This window comes from Uloborus diversus, chromosome 6, assembly GCF_026930045.1.
Source record: "Uloborus diversus isolate 005 chromosome 6, Udiv.v.3.1, whole genome shotgun sequence".
Lineage (NCBI taxonomy): Eukaryota > Metazoa > Arthropoda > Arachnida > Araneae > Uloboridae > Uloborus > Uloborus diversus.
This window is the reverse complement of record NC_072736.1, coordinates 123,430,880-123,449,066: the sequence shown is the minus strand read 5'-3', so window position 1 is coordinate 123,449,066 and position 18,187 is coordinate 123,430,880. Positions and strand designations below refer to the sequence as shown.

Here is an 18,187-nt window from a genome sequence, read left to right as displayed (position 1 = left end):
ATAAGTGCTGGTTTTCATAGTCTTTCTTTTTTTTCATGAATGTTGAAATGTTCGTTGCAGAGGCAAATTGTGCCAGTTTATCTTTTTGTTGCAGGATTCCTCTTACGGTCGATTCTCCAATTCCATACTGTAAACTCATTTGTTTTTGTGTGGAACCATTTGCGACGTTCTGAATTATTTCCAACTTATCTTGGATAGACAAGACAACTTTCTTTCTTTTTTCGCTCATTTCTGCAAACCGTTTTCAACTGAAGGCAAGCAAGTCAGACTAACAGTTTAACTGACACTGATTAGGACTCCAGCAAACAGAGATAAGAGATTCGTTATGACGTCAATCCAAAACAGAATGCAACTGATTGGTTGCCTGGAATAGGGCTGGAATTCTGGGGGGAGTTTCTTGGAATGAGTGAGGTCGGAACAAAAAAAAAATCGTGAAGGGGAGAGAAGGGGTTTTTATTGAACAATGAGTGTAAACTGCTTAAGGACTGCAGGTGTATAAATCAGGTTCCAACTAGTCTGGTTTTGCTAACTTTGGAATTTGGATATGATGGAAAGGAGAAAAAAGAAATAAGAATCTCGAAAAGTAAATTATGCACTTGCAAAGTAAAAATAGGTGCATTTTGCAACATTCAGTAAATCATCACCGTTAAGAAAAAAAATTGAAGAGACCCGCGGATAATCCGACCGCCGATAATCGGGAGTTTACTGTATATATATATATATATATATATATATGTTATATATATATGTTATATATATATATATATATATATAACATATATATATATATATATATATATATATATATATATATATATATATATATATATATATATAACATATATATATATATATATATAAAACATATATATATATATATATATAACATATATATATATATATATATAACATATATATATATATATATATATATATATAACATATATATATATATATATAACATATATATATATATATATATATATATATATATATATATATATATATATATATATGTTTATTTAGAAAATTTTATTAAATATTCTACAACGTTTACGTTTTTCCTTCAGCTTTGTTTCAACTTTTATTCTTGTACAACTCTAGTATAAAAACAATAAAATGTAACCAAACAAACAAAACATCTCATTTATCCTTCACTCTTTTCTTTCTTAGTAGATTTTAGTACACTGTAACAAGTTTTTTAGATGATCAAGTTTAAAACCTTGACAATTGCACTCTATTCATTACAGAGATTTTCTTTTAATTGATTATATGAATATATTTCACAAAAAAAATCAATTCTATGCACATTAATCGAATTATACAAAAAGGTTATAATTTAAATTTAAAAAAAAAAAAAATTTCCTTGTCTAAAAACTGCAACAAAAATTTTTCATCATAAACTTGTATAAGAATCTATTATTGAATCTGAAAATTAGATTTCAAAATAAAAAGTGTTATTATATGAGGGCAGATCAAATGTAAATCAGAATTTTCTGCTTCAAATTTATTGCATCAACAATAAATGAAAATGTACGCAAAAGATACATAGTGTTCTTCTTTTGCTGCCAAGTTTTTAATTCCATGGCAAAAAGAAGAGGGATATGTGCGGAGTCAGTTGCACACAAACTTTTACATTTGTATCATAATCAAACTGCTGTCCTCCTAGGTCTTGTTTAAGTGAGGGTTTCTAAGGGTGACTGATTAAATTTCTCCAATTTTTACCACGTTAAAGCGTCAGTATGCAGTCTTGCATTTTCATGGAGAAGAATGATGTTACATATTGCTAGCTTGCAATTGCTTGTTGCTATGTGCAGCCTGTACTTAATCCAAAAGGTAGCAGTAACAACCTGTGCTAATTGTCCTTCAATATGTCACAAATGTTAACTGCTGTCTGCGGTGATGCTTGTCCATGGTATCTTTTCATCAAGTTCATTTTCTACAGGCAATCAATCTGTGAATTGCTAAAAAGTTTCCACTTAAAAAATTACATTTATATGATATTCATATATCTTTAAAATTAACTTCTTATATTTCATCGGTTTATTTCATTTTCATGCCACAGCAGGAACTTCGTTTTCATTTATATATTCATTAGTGTAAAATCTCAGGGTTCTTTGTGTAGCTTTGTTTCTGGATCTGGCAATGCATTAGAAGTTGCTGATGCTAGTGTGTGTTTGATTCAAATGTGATATGATTGTTGTAAACCAATCCTTTACTTGAATACATCATTTTAAACTAATGATGCAATCTCGTAAGGCCAAGGTCACTCTGACGTTATATTCTTTTCCACAATTCCTTTCTTTCTTCCTTCACTAGTTTTGTGCTATAGATGTAGTGTTAGTGTATCTGTCTTGTGCTGTGTGAATATATTTTATAATATGTATACAAATATAGTTTTAGTTATTCCACATTAAATCTTTACGTATTCGTCAACTACTTGACTATCGATTCTTTGCAAGTTCTTACTCATTACATGGCTGCCTACCGAGAAGACAAAAGGTAAGCTAACCTTTTCTTGCAACAGTGATAAGAATGTCATGCTTTTGCTATGATAATAAAGACTTGAGTTTGTGGGGGGATGCTGCTATCTCTTCTTTTCTAAAGTGAATTAGTTTAAAGGAATATTTATGTAATCTTCCTGCCATGAGTTTTTTAGTTCACTCATCCACTCGAGTGTGCGAAAGTGTTAATTCCACAAATTGTGCATAAAGCTAGATCAACATTTCAGAAGGCTTGGTACCCTTTTTTGCGAGAAAATTAGTAATGACACGTCTGCTGTGCAATGCATCATTACTAAAACCTTTTGCTCACTTAATGAGTACCGACACAGCCCAGATCTCCAATGAGCAGGTGAGCATAAAAAACCCTTTTTCAGACACCCACCACTATACTGGCAAAGCAAAACCTCAGACTTGTCAGTAGCGTTAGAGAGTCCAGTTCTGGTTTATATTTGATCTACCTGTGTAGTTATGCAAAATGATAGTAAATGCTTTCGGTTTGTCAATAATTATTTTTTAACATACATAATACTTCGGTATTGCCTACCTGAGGAGGTATGATGCTCCATTCTTTCAGTCACAAGATGTGTTCTAATACTTTCACAACTAAGAAAGTTATATAGATCTAAAGCTTCTTCAGCTTTTGTTACAGAAATAACTACATTAGCATTCTCTAAAATACCTAAAACATATTTTGAACAAAACAAAATTAAAAACTAATAAAAATAAAAAAGCAAATTGTCAAGTATGAAAAAGAGCATTTTCTTGAGTCAACCTCAAGAGATTGTATCAGAAACTATGAAATTATAACATGGCGAAGATAAACCTTAAAACAATTTTAAAGTAGGGGAGAGTGTTGTACTTTGGGACATTTGTACCTTGGACACTGCTAATTTCTAAGAATCTATTTTTAGCAGCTATGTTTTTGTAATCTCTAATAGTAAACTTCACCACTAAATGGTGCCATAGTAAAAATCAGTATCAAATGAGTAAACTTGAAGATTTTGTGAGAAAGAAAATTTCATGACTCCAAAGTAAATATCTTATTTTTATTTCATTTTCTGTCTTTGTAAAACAAATCAACTGAATTTTATTTTGTTATAAAAGAAAAGTACTTAAACTATTTCGGTTATGAGAAAATTATGATAGTGCATCTAGATTGACCACTATTTTGGTTTTTCTTAAACCACGTGGTGACTGTACCTTCGGACAGCCAGACATATTGTACCATAAGATACCTTCTAAGGTACAACATATGCATGATTCTTAATAATTAAGATATGTTTAGGAACATGGAACAATGTTCTAACCTTACGCGTTTTAATGTTAGATAATAATTCATAATTCATTTTTCATGATTTAATTCATTACCACGAAAAAAAAAATTTTTTTTTCTTTGTTTTTTGGTGCAAAATTGGTTCAAGTATATGGCCATTTCCTGTATCATTAAGACTTCCCCATAGTACAACAGGATAAGGTACAATAGGATGTTGTATTTTGGGACAGCTTGGAACTGGTAATATTTATTTTCAAGTTGTCTGAATTTAAAAAAAATATATATTGAATCGAAATATGTTGGGGCATTTTAATGTTACTTTTAGACTTTAAATTTGATTCAAATAATTGACATTAAAAACCAAAATATGAAAAGTGTCCCAAGGTACAGCACACTCCCCTACTTATTAGAATAGAAATCGCAACATTCTTAGGGTATGGGCCGCTTTGATATTCTCCTTACAAGCTTTTTTTATGTCCCCTGAAAAGTGGTGATTTTTACATTTGATACTTTGCATTTGTAATGAGGAAATAAACAGTCAATTAAAGTGTACTACGAACAATGGGGTTGTTTCCTGCAGTCAAAAATAGTACTTTTAGTCACTGAATTTGATAGAATAAGCAAAAAAAAAAATAACATGGACCCAGAAAATACTTTCATTTTCCCAACAGTTATTTTTTAATTAATTTTTTTAACTGTCCGATTTTTCAAACAAGCTGTGGTCTTGATGACGTCACAAATGATTCTCTTTAGCACATCTTTCTACCGTGTTTCCACGCTATGATAATTAAGAAGCGAATTAAATATTGCACTCTATGCTTGCTGTCAACCATATCGTTGCCAATACACGTGAATAATGATGCGAATTAAGTATTTTGCTCTGTGAATGGCAACACTGAATGGCATTTCGTCATTTGTGATGTCATCGGCAGAAGGGTAAACAATGAAAGCATTTAAGTAATTTTTTTTTTAAATATTAAACTTAAATTATTTAAAAATGGTCAGATTCTATGTTTTTAAACATGCTTTTTTAGAAAAAAACTTTTAAAATTTTGGAAACCCTCCCATTATAATGCCACAGAATATTAATAAAAGTCTTATTGAAATTAGATCTTCACGTAAATAAGAACAATTCTTAACATTTTTGAAACTAGAAAGGAAAATTTGTTTAAGTGGTCTACCTAATTGTAAGTTAGCTACAGATGAAAGAAAATACATTACAAAAAAATCTTTGCTTTAACACAAGCAAAACATGCAAAATATTATTTTAGCATCATATTTTTTCAAAAATGTTTTTTTACTTAATTTTGATACTAGTGGTGCCCGCACAACTTTGCCCCTAGTTGAAAATTAAAAGGTCATTCGGTTTGCCTGTATATTTACAAATAATGGATGACGAATTTCTCGCCAATTGGCTATGTTCATTTGCTCTCCCATTCCACGTCATGATAATTTTGTAATTTACTTGTCCATCTTATGATAAATTTGCTCCTGAAAATGTTCTTAAAATTGAAATAGAAAAAGAACAAAAGCGAATTTTCGAAAAATCGCTTCTAGGTGCACACCCCCATGCTACAAACTAACTTTGCCAAATTTCCTGAAAATCGGCCGAACGGTCTAGGCGCTATGCACGTCACAGAGATCCAGACATCCTACAGACATTTTCTAGACAGAGAGACTTTGAGCTTTATTATTAGTAAAGATGAGTAATGAGTTAAAAACATAGTGACAATGTTGAGAATTGCAAAAACAGCAATAAGAATAACAGACTTCATTTTAGATAAAAGGGTTTCTTACAACCCTGAAACATGTGTCTACAGTTCATGTTGCTATTTGTGCAATTCTTAGAATTTTGTTTTTAACTTATCGCACAAACGCAAATATTTATTTTTAATGAGAAATAAGTATTTTAATAAAGAATATTACCTTTTAAAGACAAAGTACATTTATTCCATAAGTTTTTAATCTGAACTTTTTCTATCAGATCAAAGAGGTTTTCTTGTAGTTACCAGGGAACCACACAATTATAGTAATAATCGTAGAAGTTTTAAACAGTAGCAATCGAAACAGCATATTTAAGCGAATTTTTTTTACACAAAAATTATTTGCCCCCGTTTCCCCATTATCAAGGCATAAATTCTTAAAGTCTGCCAAAAAGAAAATGACAAATTTAAAGACTTGGGGACAAAATGAATGTGGCAGGACATCCATTTCCAAAGTGTGTGGTAGATGTCTTCTATTACTCATCAAAACTTGTTAAATTTGGTGACTTTTATTATGATTTTGACAGATTTTAAGACATTATATTTCTATGATGGGGGCACGAGGTCAATTAAATTATGTGTCAAAAAACATGTTCTAGTATGCTCTTAAAATTACTACTTATTTAAAAAATTTCATTATTACACTATTGGGAGGGGGGGTGCCAGGTTAGAAATGTAAAGTGAGAAATTTTCATCAAACTGGAAGTAGAATTTTACAAATCTCTTTAAAACAAAATCTTGTTTGCAACTTTAATTATTTGAAATAATTTCTTAAAAAGATAATAATATTTTTTGTAAGGTTACCTAAGAAAAATCCCACTTACCTCATCAGTATGTTTCTTACACTTAAATATAGATTTACTGCTTTGGTTTGAAACCTTATGCAATTTTAAAATTTTGATTTAGCAACATTACTAGCCAGCCAAGCGTACAGTAAGTAAATTAATAAAAGATGGGAGAACTAAATGTAGTCCGGAAAAAAAAGTGAACTGCGTAATGAAGCAGATACAACAAGAAATAGTTTGTTAATCACATATTTAGCTTACTTAATAGAGTAGATTTCTTCTCTGATGGTGTACAAACATGCGTAAAGAAAGGCACTTCTGCATAAATGGCAGCTTCTAAAAACGAAGTAAAACATAAAATTGGGCAGGTCATAAGTGTTTTGTTTATATAAGCAAAAGTTTTATTCCATCTTTCTGCACATAGCACCAAACTTGGAACAGTTTCAAGACGTTTTTCTTTTGCTTCTTCAACAAAGGTCAATAATATGTCTCTAAGCTGAAAATGAAATGGCAGAAAACCAGAATAAATATTATTTTTCTTCGAAATCCTAATCAAAATAAGAAAGTTCACCAGAATATGAATATCATTAAAATCTAATTAGTAATATTTAACATAAATGAGCATAATGGTTTTCAGAGAAGAAAGAACTAAATGTCTATTATTACAAGAAACGTGTGCATGTTTCTTGAACGAGATAGAAAATTTAAGAATCAGGTGATATTGGATGTTCATTTTAACTTTTCGTTATAGAATACAATTCAGACGCTATGAAATTAATTCATAGCATAATAAGCAATATTGTTAGCATTCACAATTTCAATAAGCCCTTCCTTTTGAAGAAATTTCGTGAAACCCAAGAAAACTTAAAGCAGTAAGGAGCAAAGGGATGCAAGTGCCAAAATTAAAAATTTGGAGATAGCCAGAACAAATGACTTCACACTCCAGGGTCCCCCAGACCTACCAATACTTGTGGTTTAACCAGTTGGATAGATCCTGAAGACAGCTCTGATTTTTTGATCCAGACCAGAAGCCAAGCAATCTCTGGTCCAGCACCTCCAGAGGTATCATTTCACTTGGAATACTTTGTGATCACGAGAATATTTAATGTCCCCCAGTCACCATTAACGAAGGTAGTGGATTTCAATCACTGCCTTCATTAATGGCGGGAGCTGCCTTCATCAAACCCGGGACATTCCAGTCACAAGTCTGATGCCTTACCAATCAGGTCACCACAGCCAAGCCAGTACAAATGGTAGCTGCACCTTTCCTCTGTCTTGGGGCAAGAGATAGTAGGGGAATATGGGACAAAGTGAAATAGCGGGGCAAAGAGAAATGGGGAAATATTTACTTTGCTTAGTACCACCTATTTGGTAATATTTTAACTATGTAGTAACACTTGTAGTCTATTCCAGTCAAGAAAAAATTTCGTCTCAAAATGATAGAAAATGATAATACAATCAATTTTCAAAAATTGATACTCATATTGAAATGTTTTGTTGTGAGTCGAAAATTATTTTTGGCATTATTAAATGATAAAGTTCTTGTTTCAACAATTGAAATATTAATTGAGACCTTCTAATATTTGGTGCAGTATTTATTTACTTAATATTAAGATTATTTGTATTTTAAATATTTTGTACAATTAGATAAGTACATGCGGGGCAAAGTGAAAAAGTTAATTTTGTTTAATTGTTTAATTATTTATTAAATCTCTTGCATATTCTTTATTAATTATATTATTAACATACCTTTATTTAGCAATTCACTTATTTATTTATTCATTACATTATTAACATACCTTTATTTAACAATTCACTTATTTATTTATTCATTCACTTATTTTCTTACACATTCACAATTTTACTCATTTATTTGACATCCTACATTAATTAGTTAATTTATTTAATTATTTGTTTATTTTGTTTTTCAGTATAATTTCATTTATTCATTAAACCTTTTATTTACTGATTCATTTGATCAAAAATACTTTTTATAGTTAAATAGAAAATATTTTACTGCAAAAATATTTCATTTTTCACTTTGTCCCGTAAAAAAAAGGGTGAAATTTTTCTTTTTTTTTTTTTTTTGAAAGCGAAAATTGACTGCCAAAAATAAAAAATACTATTTAAATGAAAGTTTTAATATAAAATCATTATTCTTTATTTATGTTCTGCAATTTTCAAAACAAATTTCCAATTTGTTCATTTTGAAAAAGCTCCTTTAACTATTTCACTTTGCTCCACATTCCCCTACTAGTAGCCTGGTAGGCACGCATGGTTTACAGCTTGACTACAGCATGGATAAGAAAAAACTTTCAATGAAAGCCTACCTAGGGTCATATCTTTAAACGTGTTTTACTCAAAACTTGAAAATATCCACTTACACCCCTTCGCTTCTCACTGCCCTATTTGTGACAGAGTAGGAAGCTGGAAATGGGCTCTTAAAAGAAAAATAAAAAGAAATACCTCTTTTTTATTATGGGTAACTAATTTGTCCCCGTCATCCATAATAAGATGGCAGCACCGGGAAAAATCCACAACTTTGTCATGCAATGCTTGTAAAAATTCATACGGAGTGGCTATCAGTACATCACACCCATTCAAAATATTCGTCATCTGAAATAATATCATGCACACAATTTGAGGCTAAAATGTAATGCATGAAGAAATAAAGAACCCAAGTTAGTATTTCAAATTAAAAGTCAAACTTTGTAAGCATAAATACCTTGTTTCGAAACCTTCTACCATCAGCATATAGAGTAATGATTTTCACATGAGCATTTTGCATAAATAAGTAACACAGTTCATAAACATCTTGAACAGCTTTCCACGATGAACAAAGGATTATTGCAATAGGCTAAAAAGATTAAGAAAAAGAGAAATAATTATTTTTAAAAATTCATCTACAAGTTCATTTGCAAAATTTAAAAGTCTGCAACTAACTTAAAAAGTAAATAGGAGATAAATCTGCATGTGAGTTTTGAAAGCTAGTTATTAATTACGTCTGCTTTTTATTACTTGTACCAAACATTTTTACGAATTTTTAATCTAAGTAACTATGTTAGCTTGAGTACACAAAAAAAAAACAAAACAAATTGAAGTATTTTTCAACATAAAAATGTATGAAACATGTTTAAAAAAAAAGTCAATTCCAGATCAGTGCCTTATCCCCACGTGACCATGCATGGCATATACCCAGAGCTCACATTAGAAAAGCGGCCCAAAAATTGTAAATTTTAATTGATAAATTTGATTCTTTCTGTTAAATGAAAAAATGTTAAATAACCCAAACACTATTATGATACATTGATCACAGATGGGTTTTTTTAAGTCAACATTTAAAAAAAAGTAGTTAAAACTTTAATTTAAAAAAAAAGTTTTTTCTTGTCATTATTTGAATGCTGTGCTGTTTCATTGCTATTACTCTTGTATCAGAATGACATTTTCATAATTTAACTTTGTACGATTATGTTTCTTTTTTTCCGGATAGTCAAATAAATATGGGAGGGGGAGTAACACACCAGCCATGGGCCCTATGTTTTTATGACCAGGCTATGTTTTACACTACACATTGTAATTTTCACGCACAATAAAGTAACAACAATTGTTCTTACAGTGTACAAGTTTTTATTAAGATAAGAAATTAGAACATGAAAGGTTAAAGTATGAAAAATAAGTCAAATAAAAAAGCACTAGAAAAGAAAGAAAACAGAAAAAAAAGTTTAAAAGAACTTGTTTACATAAGTATCAAAATGACAATCAAAATAAATGAGAAAATTAAACAAAGAAAAAAAAATCTAATGAATAGCATGAAAAACCAAGAACAAAAATGTATAGTATGGTTTTAAAGCTTGTAACATATTTATAAAATGATGTGAATACAATTCTAAATGATTAAAAGTATCTTAAATTAAAAATTGCTTTCCAATATATTTTCCATTACTTTGATTTCATAGCTTTAATAACTTTCAAACAAACATTTTAGAACTAACATAAAATAGTTTTATGGTTAAATTTTGTTAAGGTTAGGTAATCATTAATGACTCACCCCATTTGCAGAAGGAAGATCCTCATAATGTAAGGAATGAAATTGAGATGCTATCGGCAGTATGTAGCCCACACTTTTACCAGCATGCGGAGGAGCTATAGCAATTACATTGCGATGTCTCAGCACTGCAGGCCATACCACAGATTGTATACATGTAGGCCCAATGAATTTTATACTTTTCAAGATCTGAAGATAAAATATTAGAAAAAATGGATAAATATCAACTGTAACATGAATCATTAGTTAATACATACATACTACTTTAATTAATATAGAAATAGAAAACAGTTTTCATCAGGGTTGTAGAGTCGGAGGAAAAATTACCCACTCTGGCTCCAACTCTGGGAATTTTAAAGCCTCTGACTCCTTTACCCCTAAAACAGCCCGACTTGGAACTGGACTTCCGCAAATTCCGTTGTGGAATTTGGGAGAAAATGATCGACTCTTGAAATTTTAAACCTTTGAACCCGACTCTGACTATTCTACCCCAAAATCAGTCTGACTCTTCGACTCCGACTCTGCAGCGCTTGTTTTCACTAAATAAAAGAGCAATGAATCAAAAAATCTACAGAATGAAGCTAATATTAAATAATTACCTTGCATTACAAAAATGTACTGAAGTAAGTACTTTTAAAACACTAAATCAATACGCTTACATTACAACATCATCATGTTATATATGCTGTGCTTAAATTTAGTAATATCATTAAAATACATCCAACAAAATGAAAATATGGGAAGAAAAGGAATAAATAAGAAAATTAAGGAATTCAAGACTAAAAATTATAAATCAGCATCTTGCTCTATCAAAATGACAAACCAGGTCTTAATATACATGGCAGCTCAGTTCCTGCACTATTTCCTCCGTGATTTTTTTAGAAATTTGACAATAAGCAGCAGGGTTCAATGATATTGTGCTCTGAAGCCCACAAATATATCCATTCCAAAACTGATGAGAGTAGCTATTTTCTTTTCTTTGAGAAATGTTTACAACTACGACCTAACCTGGAACCTAAGTGAAAGCTTCTTCCTATCACTCACTATTTTGTTTCTGTCAGTGAGAATGCAGCAAAGAAAATACCACTATTGAACCTAACTATAACTACCCTTATTTGATTTTTTGTCTTTACGATTTTGCTTCTTCCTCATTGTCCAACTTACCGAATCTCAGAAACTTCTTGTATTATATTTTGAATAATTTTGCTTTCATTGTTATGATTTTAACGAAGGAGGATGTTTTCTGGTATAGCTTCCTGCTTGTGGAAATGAACATTTTTGTAGTCTGCGTCAATATAAAAACAAACATTCTGTTTCTGAAAATCTTGAGTGCTTCCACGCAGGGCTGTATAGTCAGAAGGAAAATGATCGACTCTGACTCCAGGATTTTGAAACGTCAGACTCCAAATTTCTTTTTTTTTTTAATTTATTTTTTCATATCATCCCTCTCACGGGAAGGGGGGAAAACTCCTAAACAGAGATTGAAATATGAATTCCTTTTTATGAAATTTTTGCGCTGTATTTTATTGTAAACCTAAGATGCATACAACGTTAAAAGTTCAATTTGAAAATCAAATTATTCAATAGATACAATTTCTAAAGTGAGATTACTGAAAAGTCCCCTTTCTAAAAAAAATTGAAATGGATTAATTTGCTCCCCTTTAATGTTTAGAAAATAGATGCTGATCAAATCCTGTGCTTTTAATTTTTGAAAGCACAGAGAAGAGTGAGAGAAAAAAAATATTTTTTGCTAAGTCAAAAAACTTTTCTTGAGAGGGGGTGCCCCCCCCCCTCCTGGTAGACACTCATCTGGTGGGTGACACCTCAACTTATTAAAAATAACTTATAAAAATTAAAATACTTAAATTCTGAAAAAATTCCCCAATAATAAATCTTAAATTTCAACAAAAATATTGCACTACGTTGCGGAGAGAAGTCGGGTACATGTACGTCTGAAGCAAATTTTACACGAAATGCGGTGGTATACAGCTTTGTACAAATAGCTTTAACTATACCTACATTTCTTGGCTCAATTTTTAATTTGTTTATTGGCAGCTTCAGAATTAACCTTAATAAGAAGATTTTAGGATTAACTACAATTATTGAGTGTTGTAACCAATCAATCATGTATTAATTTTATTTTGTGCTCTTCATTGTTAACCAAGCTTTCTTAGATAAAAATTTTTAGAATTAAAAAAAAATATTTATATTTTATCGGATCTTTTGGATTTGCGCTTTCGTGCCAACACTCTTTTGAATTTATCAAGCACCCTGAGAAGTTTCCCGACTTGAACAAGCGATACATACATTCCTTTTACTATTTTATAACAGAGATCGAGGTAAAAAATATATTATTTTTATTTGAAAGTGATTATTTAGAAAATGATAGGCAACAAAACTGTTTGCTGACAGCTGCTATCAGTTAAATAACTTAGAAAATAAGCAAAATAGGAGACAGCGCCACATAGGTAGCTGTTACAGAAAGTTCAATAAACAATCAAGCCAGCTGGTTGCCACAATGAGTTATTTTCTTATTAGTAGGTATTTATACTTGTAATCAAATTAATTGGTAGCCAATTTTTTAAAAAATGCAATCAGAGTCAGTGAAAATTAAAGAAAAAAAAAGAAACCCGGAGTCGGCATGTTTTCAAACTACTCATTTACCCGAAAATCAGTCTGACTCCGACTCCACAGCCTTGCTTCCATCAAGGGAACTTGGTTATTGTACTCTTTTTTTTAACCCCTTGAGGACCAGCGCATGGAAAACAAAGCGCAGCTACGGGACCGAACGTTCCGAAATGGAACGCCGCCATCGGCCCGAGCATTTACAGCAGTTAAGCCTAACTGAACAAAAATATTCATATAAAATCAGCATTTCAAAATAATGACTTGAAATTTTAAATTTGCTTAAACAATGTACTACTGATTACTAATTATTAATATAAAGACTATTACATTATTAGAAGGGAGTGAAATAAGTAGAATACTAAAACTTTAACTATGTGCACAAAGTTAAATAATATGTGCACAAAAACAAAGTTAGAGTTAGACATTGTGAGTGTGCAATCAAAGAAAAAGAAATGTAGCAAAAAAATATGTTCCTTATGTAATTTTAATTAAAACAACTTAGGTCAACGAATTTAAACTAGTTAAATTCCCACGCAACAAGTCTCAAAACTGCTTCATAATTCTCTCGAAAACATTCCCTTTCATTCACTTCGCTAACCATTTTTATTGCAATGTTCCAGTCTCCAAATAAAAAAGAATAAATAAAGAAGAATAATATCAGAAAGGATTCAAAAATAATCATAAACTTCAGTGCCGCTTGAAATCCTTCCTGTACTCTCATCGAACGGGGAATCCCAAAAGTCTGGAACACATACGCAAAAATATTTTAACCTTCCTCCCCTCCCCCATAATTTATTCAGCTAGATGTATATCTCTTTCAATTACTCGTAACAAAAAAAGAGAAGCAAAGATATAAACAAGAGCAATTGAGACCTCATAAATCGTATGCGCAGAGCAGTGATTCACTGTTGTTTACATAAAAAAAAAATCTATCCCATTGAGAGGTCCAAATAAGAAACTAAAGCGTGTACATGAAGGTCAAATACCATGTGACTTGAGTATGATCAAAGTTATAACCATTTAGCGCCCTCTATTATCGTTTAAATATTCAATTCAATCGTTCCATTTCGAGAAAGCGTATATGTGACGCTGGGACGTCAGCGTCGATCAGAGCGCGCAGCGGATACGTGCCGCTGGGCTGATAAGAGAGGAATTGTTGTGTAGCTTCCGCGTGACGCTGGGTGCGAACGGGTTAAATGGTGGACTATTTTTTGTTAGAAATTAAGTGCAATACAAACATAATGAAGATCTTAAACAAAATTTACAAATCCAGAGTATTCATTAGGAAAAATCTTGACAATGGAAGTATCTTTTGGGGTTTTTCAGAATAGTTAAACAGCTAATTGGTTAATAATTTTCAGACTTTGCAATATACCTAGGAATTTTACTAAAAACTTCTGATTTTGCTAAAAATTTGCTTGTTTTTAATGGAGCAATGTATAGCAAACAGCGGGGGGGGGGGGGGAGTACTTGTTAAATACAAGAAAAAGTGACTGATAAAAATATTTCTTTTTATAATAACAAAAGTTGCTTCAAAACTCACAACAAATATAAATTGAAATATCAAGAAATAATAAAATTACTTTGCATAAACTTGGCGGAAAATTTGCTTCATCAGTAGTTTTTATAGGTGCAGGAGGTGCATCACCTATTTGAAGAGCTGGAACTTCTTGTTTTTCCCAAAGACTTGAGAAATCCTTAGGAGCAAAAAGCATAGAAGGATAACAATTAACCCAAATAAGTGATAAATACATTTGATTTAAAAGAACTAAAAATTTATTGTCACACATACATTATGAGACATCAGTTTTGCAGCAAGTAATAACATTACAGCAACAGCTAAACTCCAAAATTTTGCGAGTTTCTTTAACTTAAATTGTTTTGATGTGACCAACTCGCAATTTTCATTTCAATCTCACTTATGCTGCACTTGTCTCTCAAGTGTATTCTAATCAGTGTCAGAAAATATCATGGGTTTCATTTAGATCATAGAAATAAAAATGCAAGCTATTGTTTACGGGAATCCAGCACTAGCGAACATGAAACAGTTGTTGATCTGGGTGTCTCAATTAGTCAGGACTTAAGAGTAATGCTCCATAGTAAGTAACAAAGACATCAGAATGTTGGGTTATTTTATTTCACATAACTCTAAAGAATTTCTTCTACATTTGTACATAAGTTTGTTAATATCTCTTTTAGAGTACGCTGTTCAGTTTTACTCTCATTGTTTGAAGAAAGATATTAACATATTGGAAAGGGTTCAGAGGAGGGCTAGCAGTATTTGCCTTCGGAGATAGAAGCTCAGTTTTTCGACCTTAGGCCGAGAGAAATCTTTTGTATATAAAAAAATATCGTTTTTTCTAATCGTGCCAAAAAAGAAAGCTGTTTGGCAATTCCTTCACTTCTTATTGATAGATTTAATGAAGAAAGTAGTGCCTAAATTTCAGCTAAGCTTAAAAAGCTTCGAGCTAAAAAAACGCGAACTCCAGCCGTAATTAAGTTACAGCATTGAAAGAAATTGCGTAGAATGCGGAAAATCCCACCCTTTCCAACGATATAATATTAATATGTCTCCATAAGGTGCCATCAGCTGCCCCCCATAAGGTGCGAATACAAGCAAGAAGATGAGCAGGATTTGCAGGAGGGAACAGGAACAAGGGGAGAAAATCTCCTTGTTTAAAAACCTTAAACACTTCAAATGTCTACTATGGAATCAAGCCAAGGCTGATTGAAGAGGACGAGGATCACTGCAAGAAATGGACAAACTGGGACTCTTGGCTGCATACCAGTGACGGGCTGGCAGAATGCGTCATAATGAGAGTTTATTGTCTGGTTAAGGAGTGGATTTCTGAGGGAGTAAACTCAGGATAATTCTCCATCTGAAGCAAGAGGTGTTCCCATAGGGTATACTCCATATACGACGTACACTCTCAAACATTTTTTAGACATATAGCGCTTCAAAAACTTCATATTATGACATATAATGTATATGATTGCATACACATATTGTGCATAATGGATTACTGAGAGTATGCAATCAGAAAAATTGATGGGAACATCACTGATTTGAAGATCACAACCATTTTTTGGCGAGCACTTTAGCAATTTCGTTTTTAAAAACTGATGGAATCCACTGGAGGCATATTCATTTCTTCTTGCCCATCTCGTAGAGAAGTTCATATTCAATATTAGATTAACAAAACAACTTCTTTTTATTTAATTCCTCTATTATTATTCTCACCACTTGTTATTTGTTCTTGATTTATTTTTGTTCTTGATATTTTGCAACCTACATTTTTTCCCAAAAAAAAAAAAGATCAATTTCGAAACTTAGTTACGACAACTTTATCTTAACTCTGCTTGATTTCTTGTTGATTAGTTACATATTAAGAGCTTTTAAGTTATCATTTTATTTCAAAGTCAAATACTTTTGCGAATGCAAGAATAAACATGTTTTCTATTACTAAGTTGAGAAATATTTCTCTCTATAGCAATATTTCACACATAAAGCTATAGTAAAATTACTATGATTCAAAAACTTAAAGGTTATTACTACATTATTATTATGAAACTCTTACACTTAACAAGTATGAGATAGTTTTTGAAGCTTATCTTTCCATTACATGAAAAGGAATCTTAGTATTTAAAAATATATGATTGCCTTTATATCTTCTGTTATTTTAAAATTTCAAATTAACACTTCACAAATATGCTCTTTTATTTAAAAAAATGCTGTTCAAAAATACTCTTTTAATGCCCTTGAATAATTTAGATGTTTGAAATGAAATCATGCAAATCATGAAGCTATATAACTATGCCAAAATATGTGATTAAAAAAGTTCTACATGTGTTCTAAAATAAGTAATTAGTATGTATCAAAAGAATGATTCATATCAAAATCATTGTACTTACTAACTGATAAAGACTTGCACAAAGTTAAATATTGCTGGACAAAATATGTCCTATTATTTAAGGGGATAGGCATTAGATTGCAATCCAGTGAAAGATGTAGAAATCTGTCATGAATGGAGTTTGTTGAGAAGATAGCTTTTGCCAATATAAGGTGTTAGGAGTTTTAGTTCATCAAAACCGTCATCAATTGCAGAGCAGACTGCTTTCTGTATGCATTTTGGGATTGCTACAGCGAATATAGTGACCGCCTTTGTCTTCAGGACAGTCAGCTCAAAACAAATGAATGTTTTGCAATGAATATGAGCTTAGTTTCACCGGGTATTTCTATTGAACAGCAGGCCCATCATTTGACCAATCAGTCAATTGATCCCTCACTGGATTTTAAAAACATAATGCAATTACACATTTTTAACATATTTTGATTTTTTCCCAATAAAATTCATTGAATATATATGCTCCTCCCTTTCCTCTCTAGAAAATTCCGAGATGATGGGCCTGTTGAACAGGTGGCTAAAATTTATCAATAAAATAACCTTGCATTCGTGCCCATGTTTTAAATTTAAAAGTAATCATTTACTCAAGTTAGAAGTGACAATCTATTAGAAAACATGAAAAATTATTTAGCTTCACATTTTTAAAAAAATGAAACTGTCTGAAAAGTTTCCCATCCAGATTCATTAATAGTACACACTTCATACAAAAGTTAAAATATGAAGTTTCTGAAAATTATTTTTTCTTCTCCTAACTTACTGTACTTCAAGGCGTAATTGATTCCCTCAAGTTGTTATAAAAGAAGCATCACAAGTTTAACGGGAATTCCAGTATTTCTCTAAGCTACTCATTCTGATTTTCCATTGTAACAAAACTGCATGTTTGGAAGAGCACTCAAAATATTTTATTGCAAAAAAATATATTTTGCATGTTATTAAAGGAGACAAAAATAAATATATTACTTTCAAAACCAGAAAATCATGGGAATTATTACAAAATTGAAGTTTTGCAACAAAATTTCAGAAAACCTCATAATACGGAAAAAGTTAGGGACCCTCTTTGGCTAAATCTCTTTATTTTAGTTACTTTATTCAAAATGGTGTACCACCTCCCCCCCCCCACCAGGAACGAATCAGATACATAATAAAAGGTAAGTTAAAAAATCAACCGCCCCCTCCTTGAAACATTTCTGGATCCGCCCTTGCCTTTAAATTAACCAGAACCTTCGACTTTTGAGAATCTACTGTACTTGTGAAACACTCGTTTGCAAGGAGAAGATATCCACA

At 31.3% G+C, this 18,187-nt stretch overlaps 1 protein-coding gene across 1 annotated transcript in view; it reads right to left on the bottom strand.

The window, feature by feature from the left end:
• Positions 1-18,187, bottom strand: part of LOC129224963 (putative ATP-dependent RNA helicase TDRD12) — an 82,453-nt gene that overhangs the window by 40,611 nt on the left and 23,655 nt on the right. Inside the window, exons 7-12 of the mRNA XM_054859510.1 lie at positions 14,582-14,695; positions 10,374-10,559; positions 9,051-9,182; positions 8,792-8,941; positions 6,587-6,821; positions 3,049-3,183 (exon numbers count right to left, since the gene is read on the bottom strand). Of these exons, the coding sequence (XP_054715485.1) occupies positions 3,049-3,183; positions 6,587-6,821; positions 8,792-8,941; positions 9,051-9,182; positions 10,374-10,559; positions 14,582-14,695 (952 nt within the window). The remainder of the gene's footprint in view (positions 1-3,048; positions 3,184-6,586; positions 6,822-8,791; positions 8,942-9,050; positions 9,183-10,373; positions 10,560-14,581; positions 14,696-18,187) is intronic.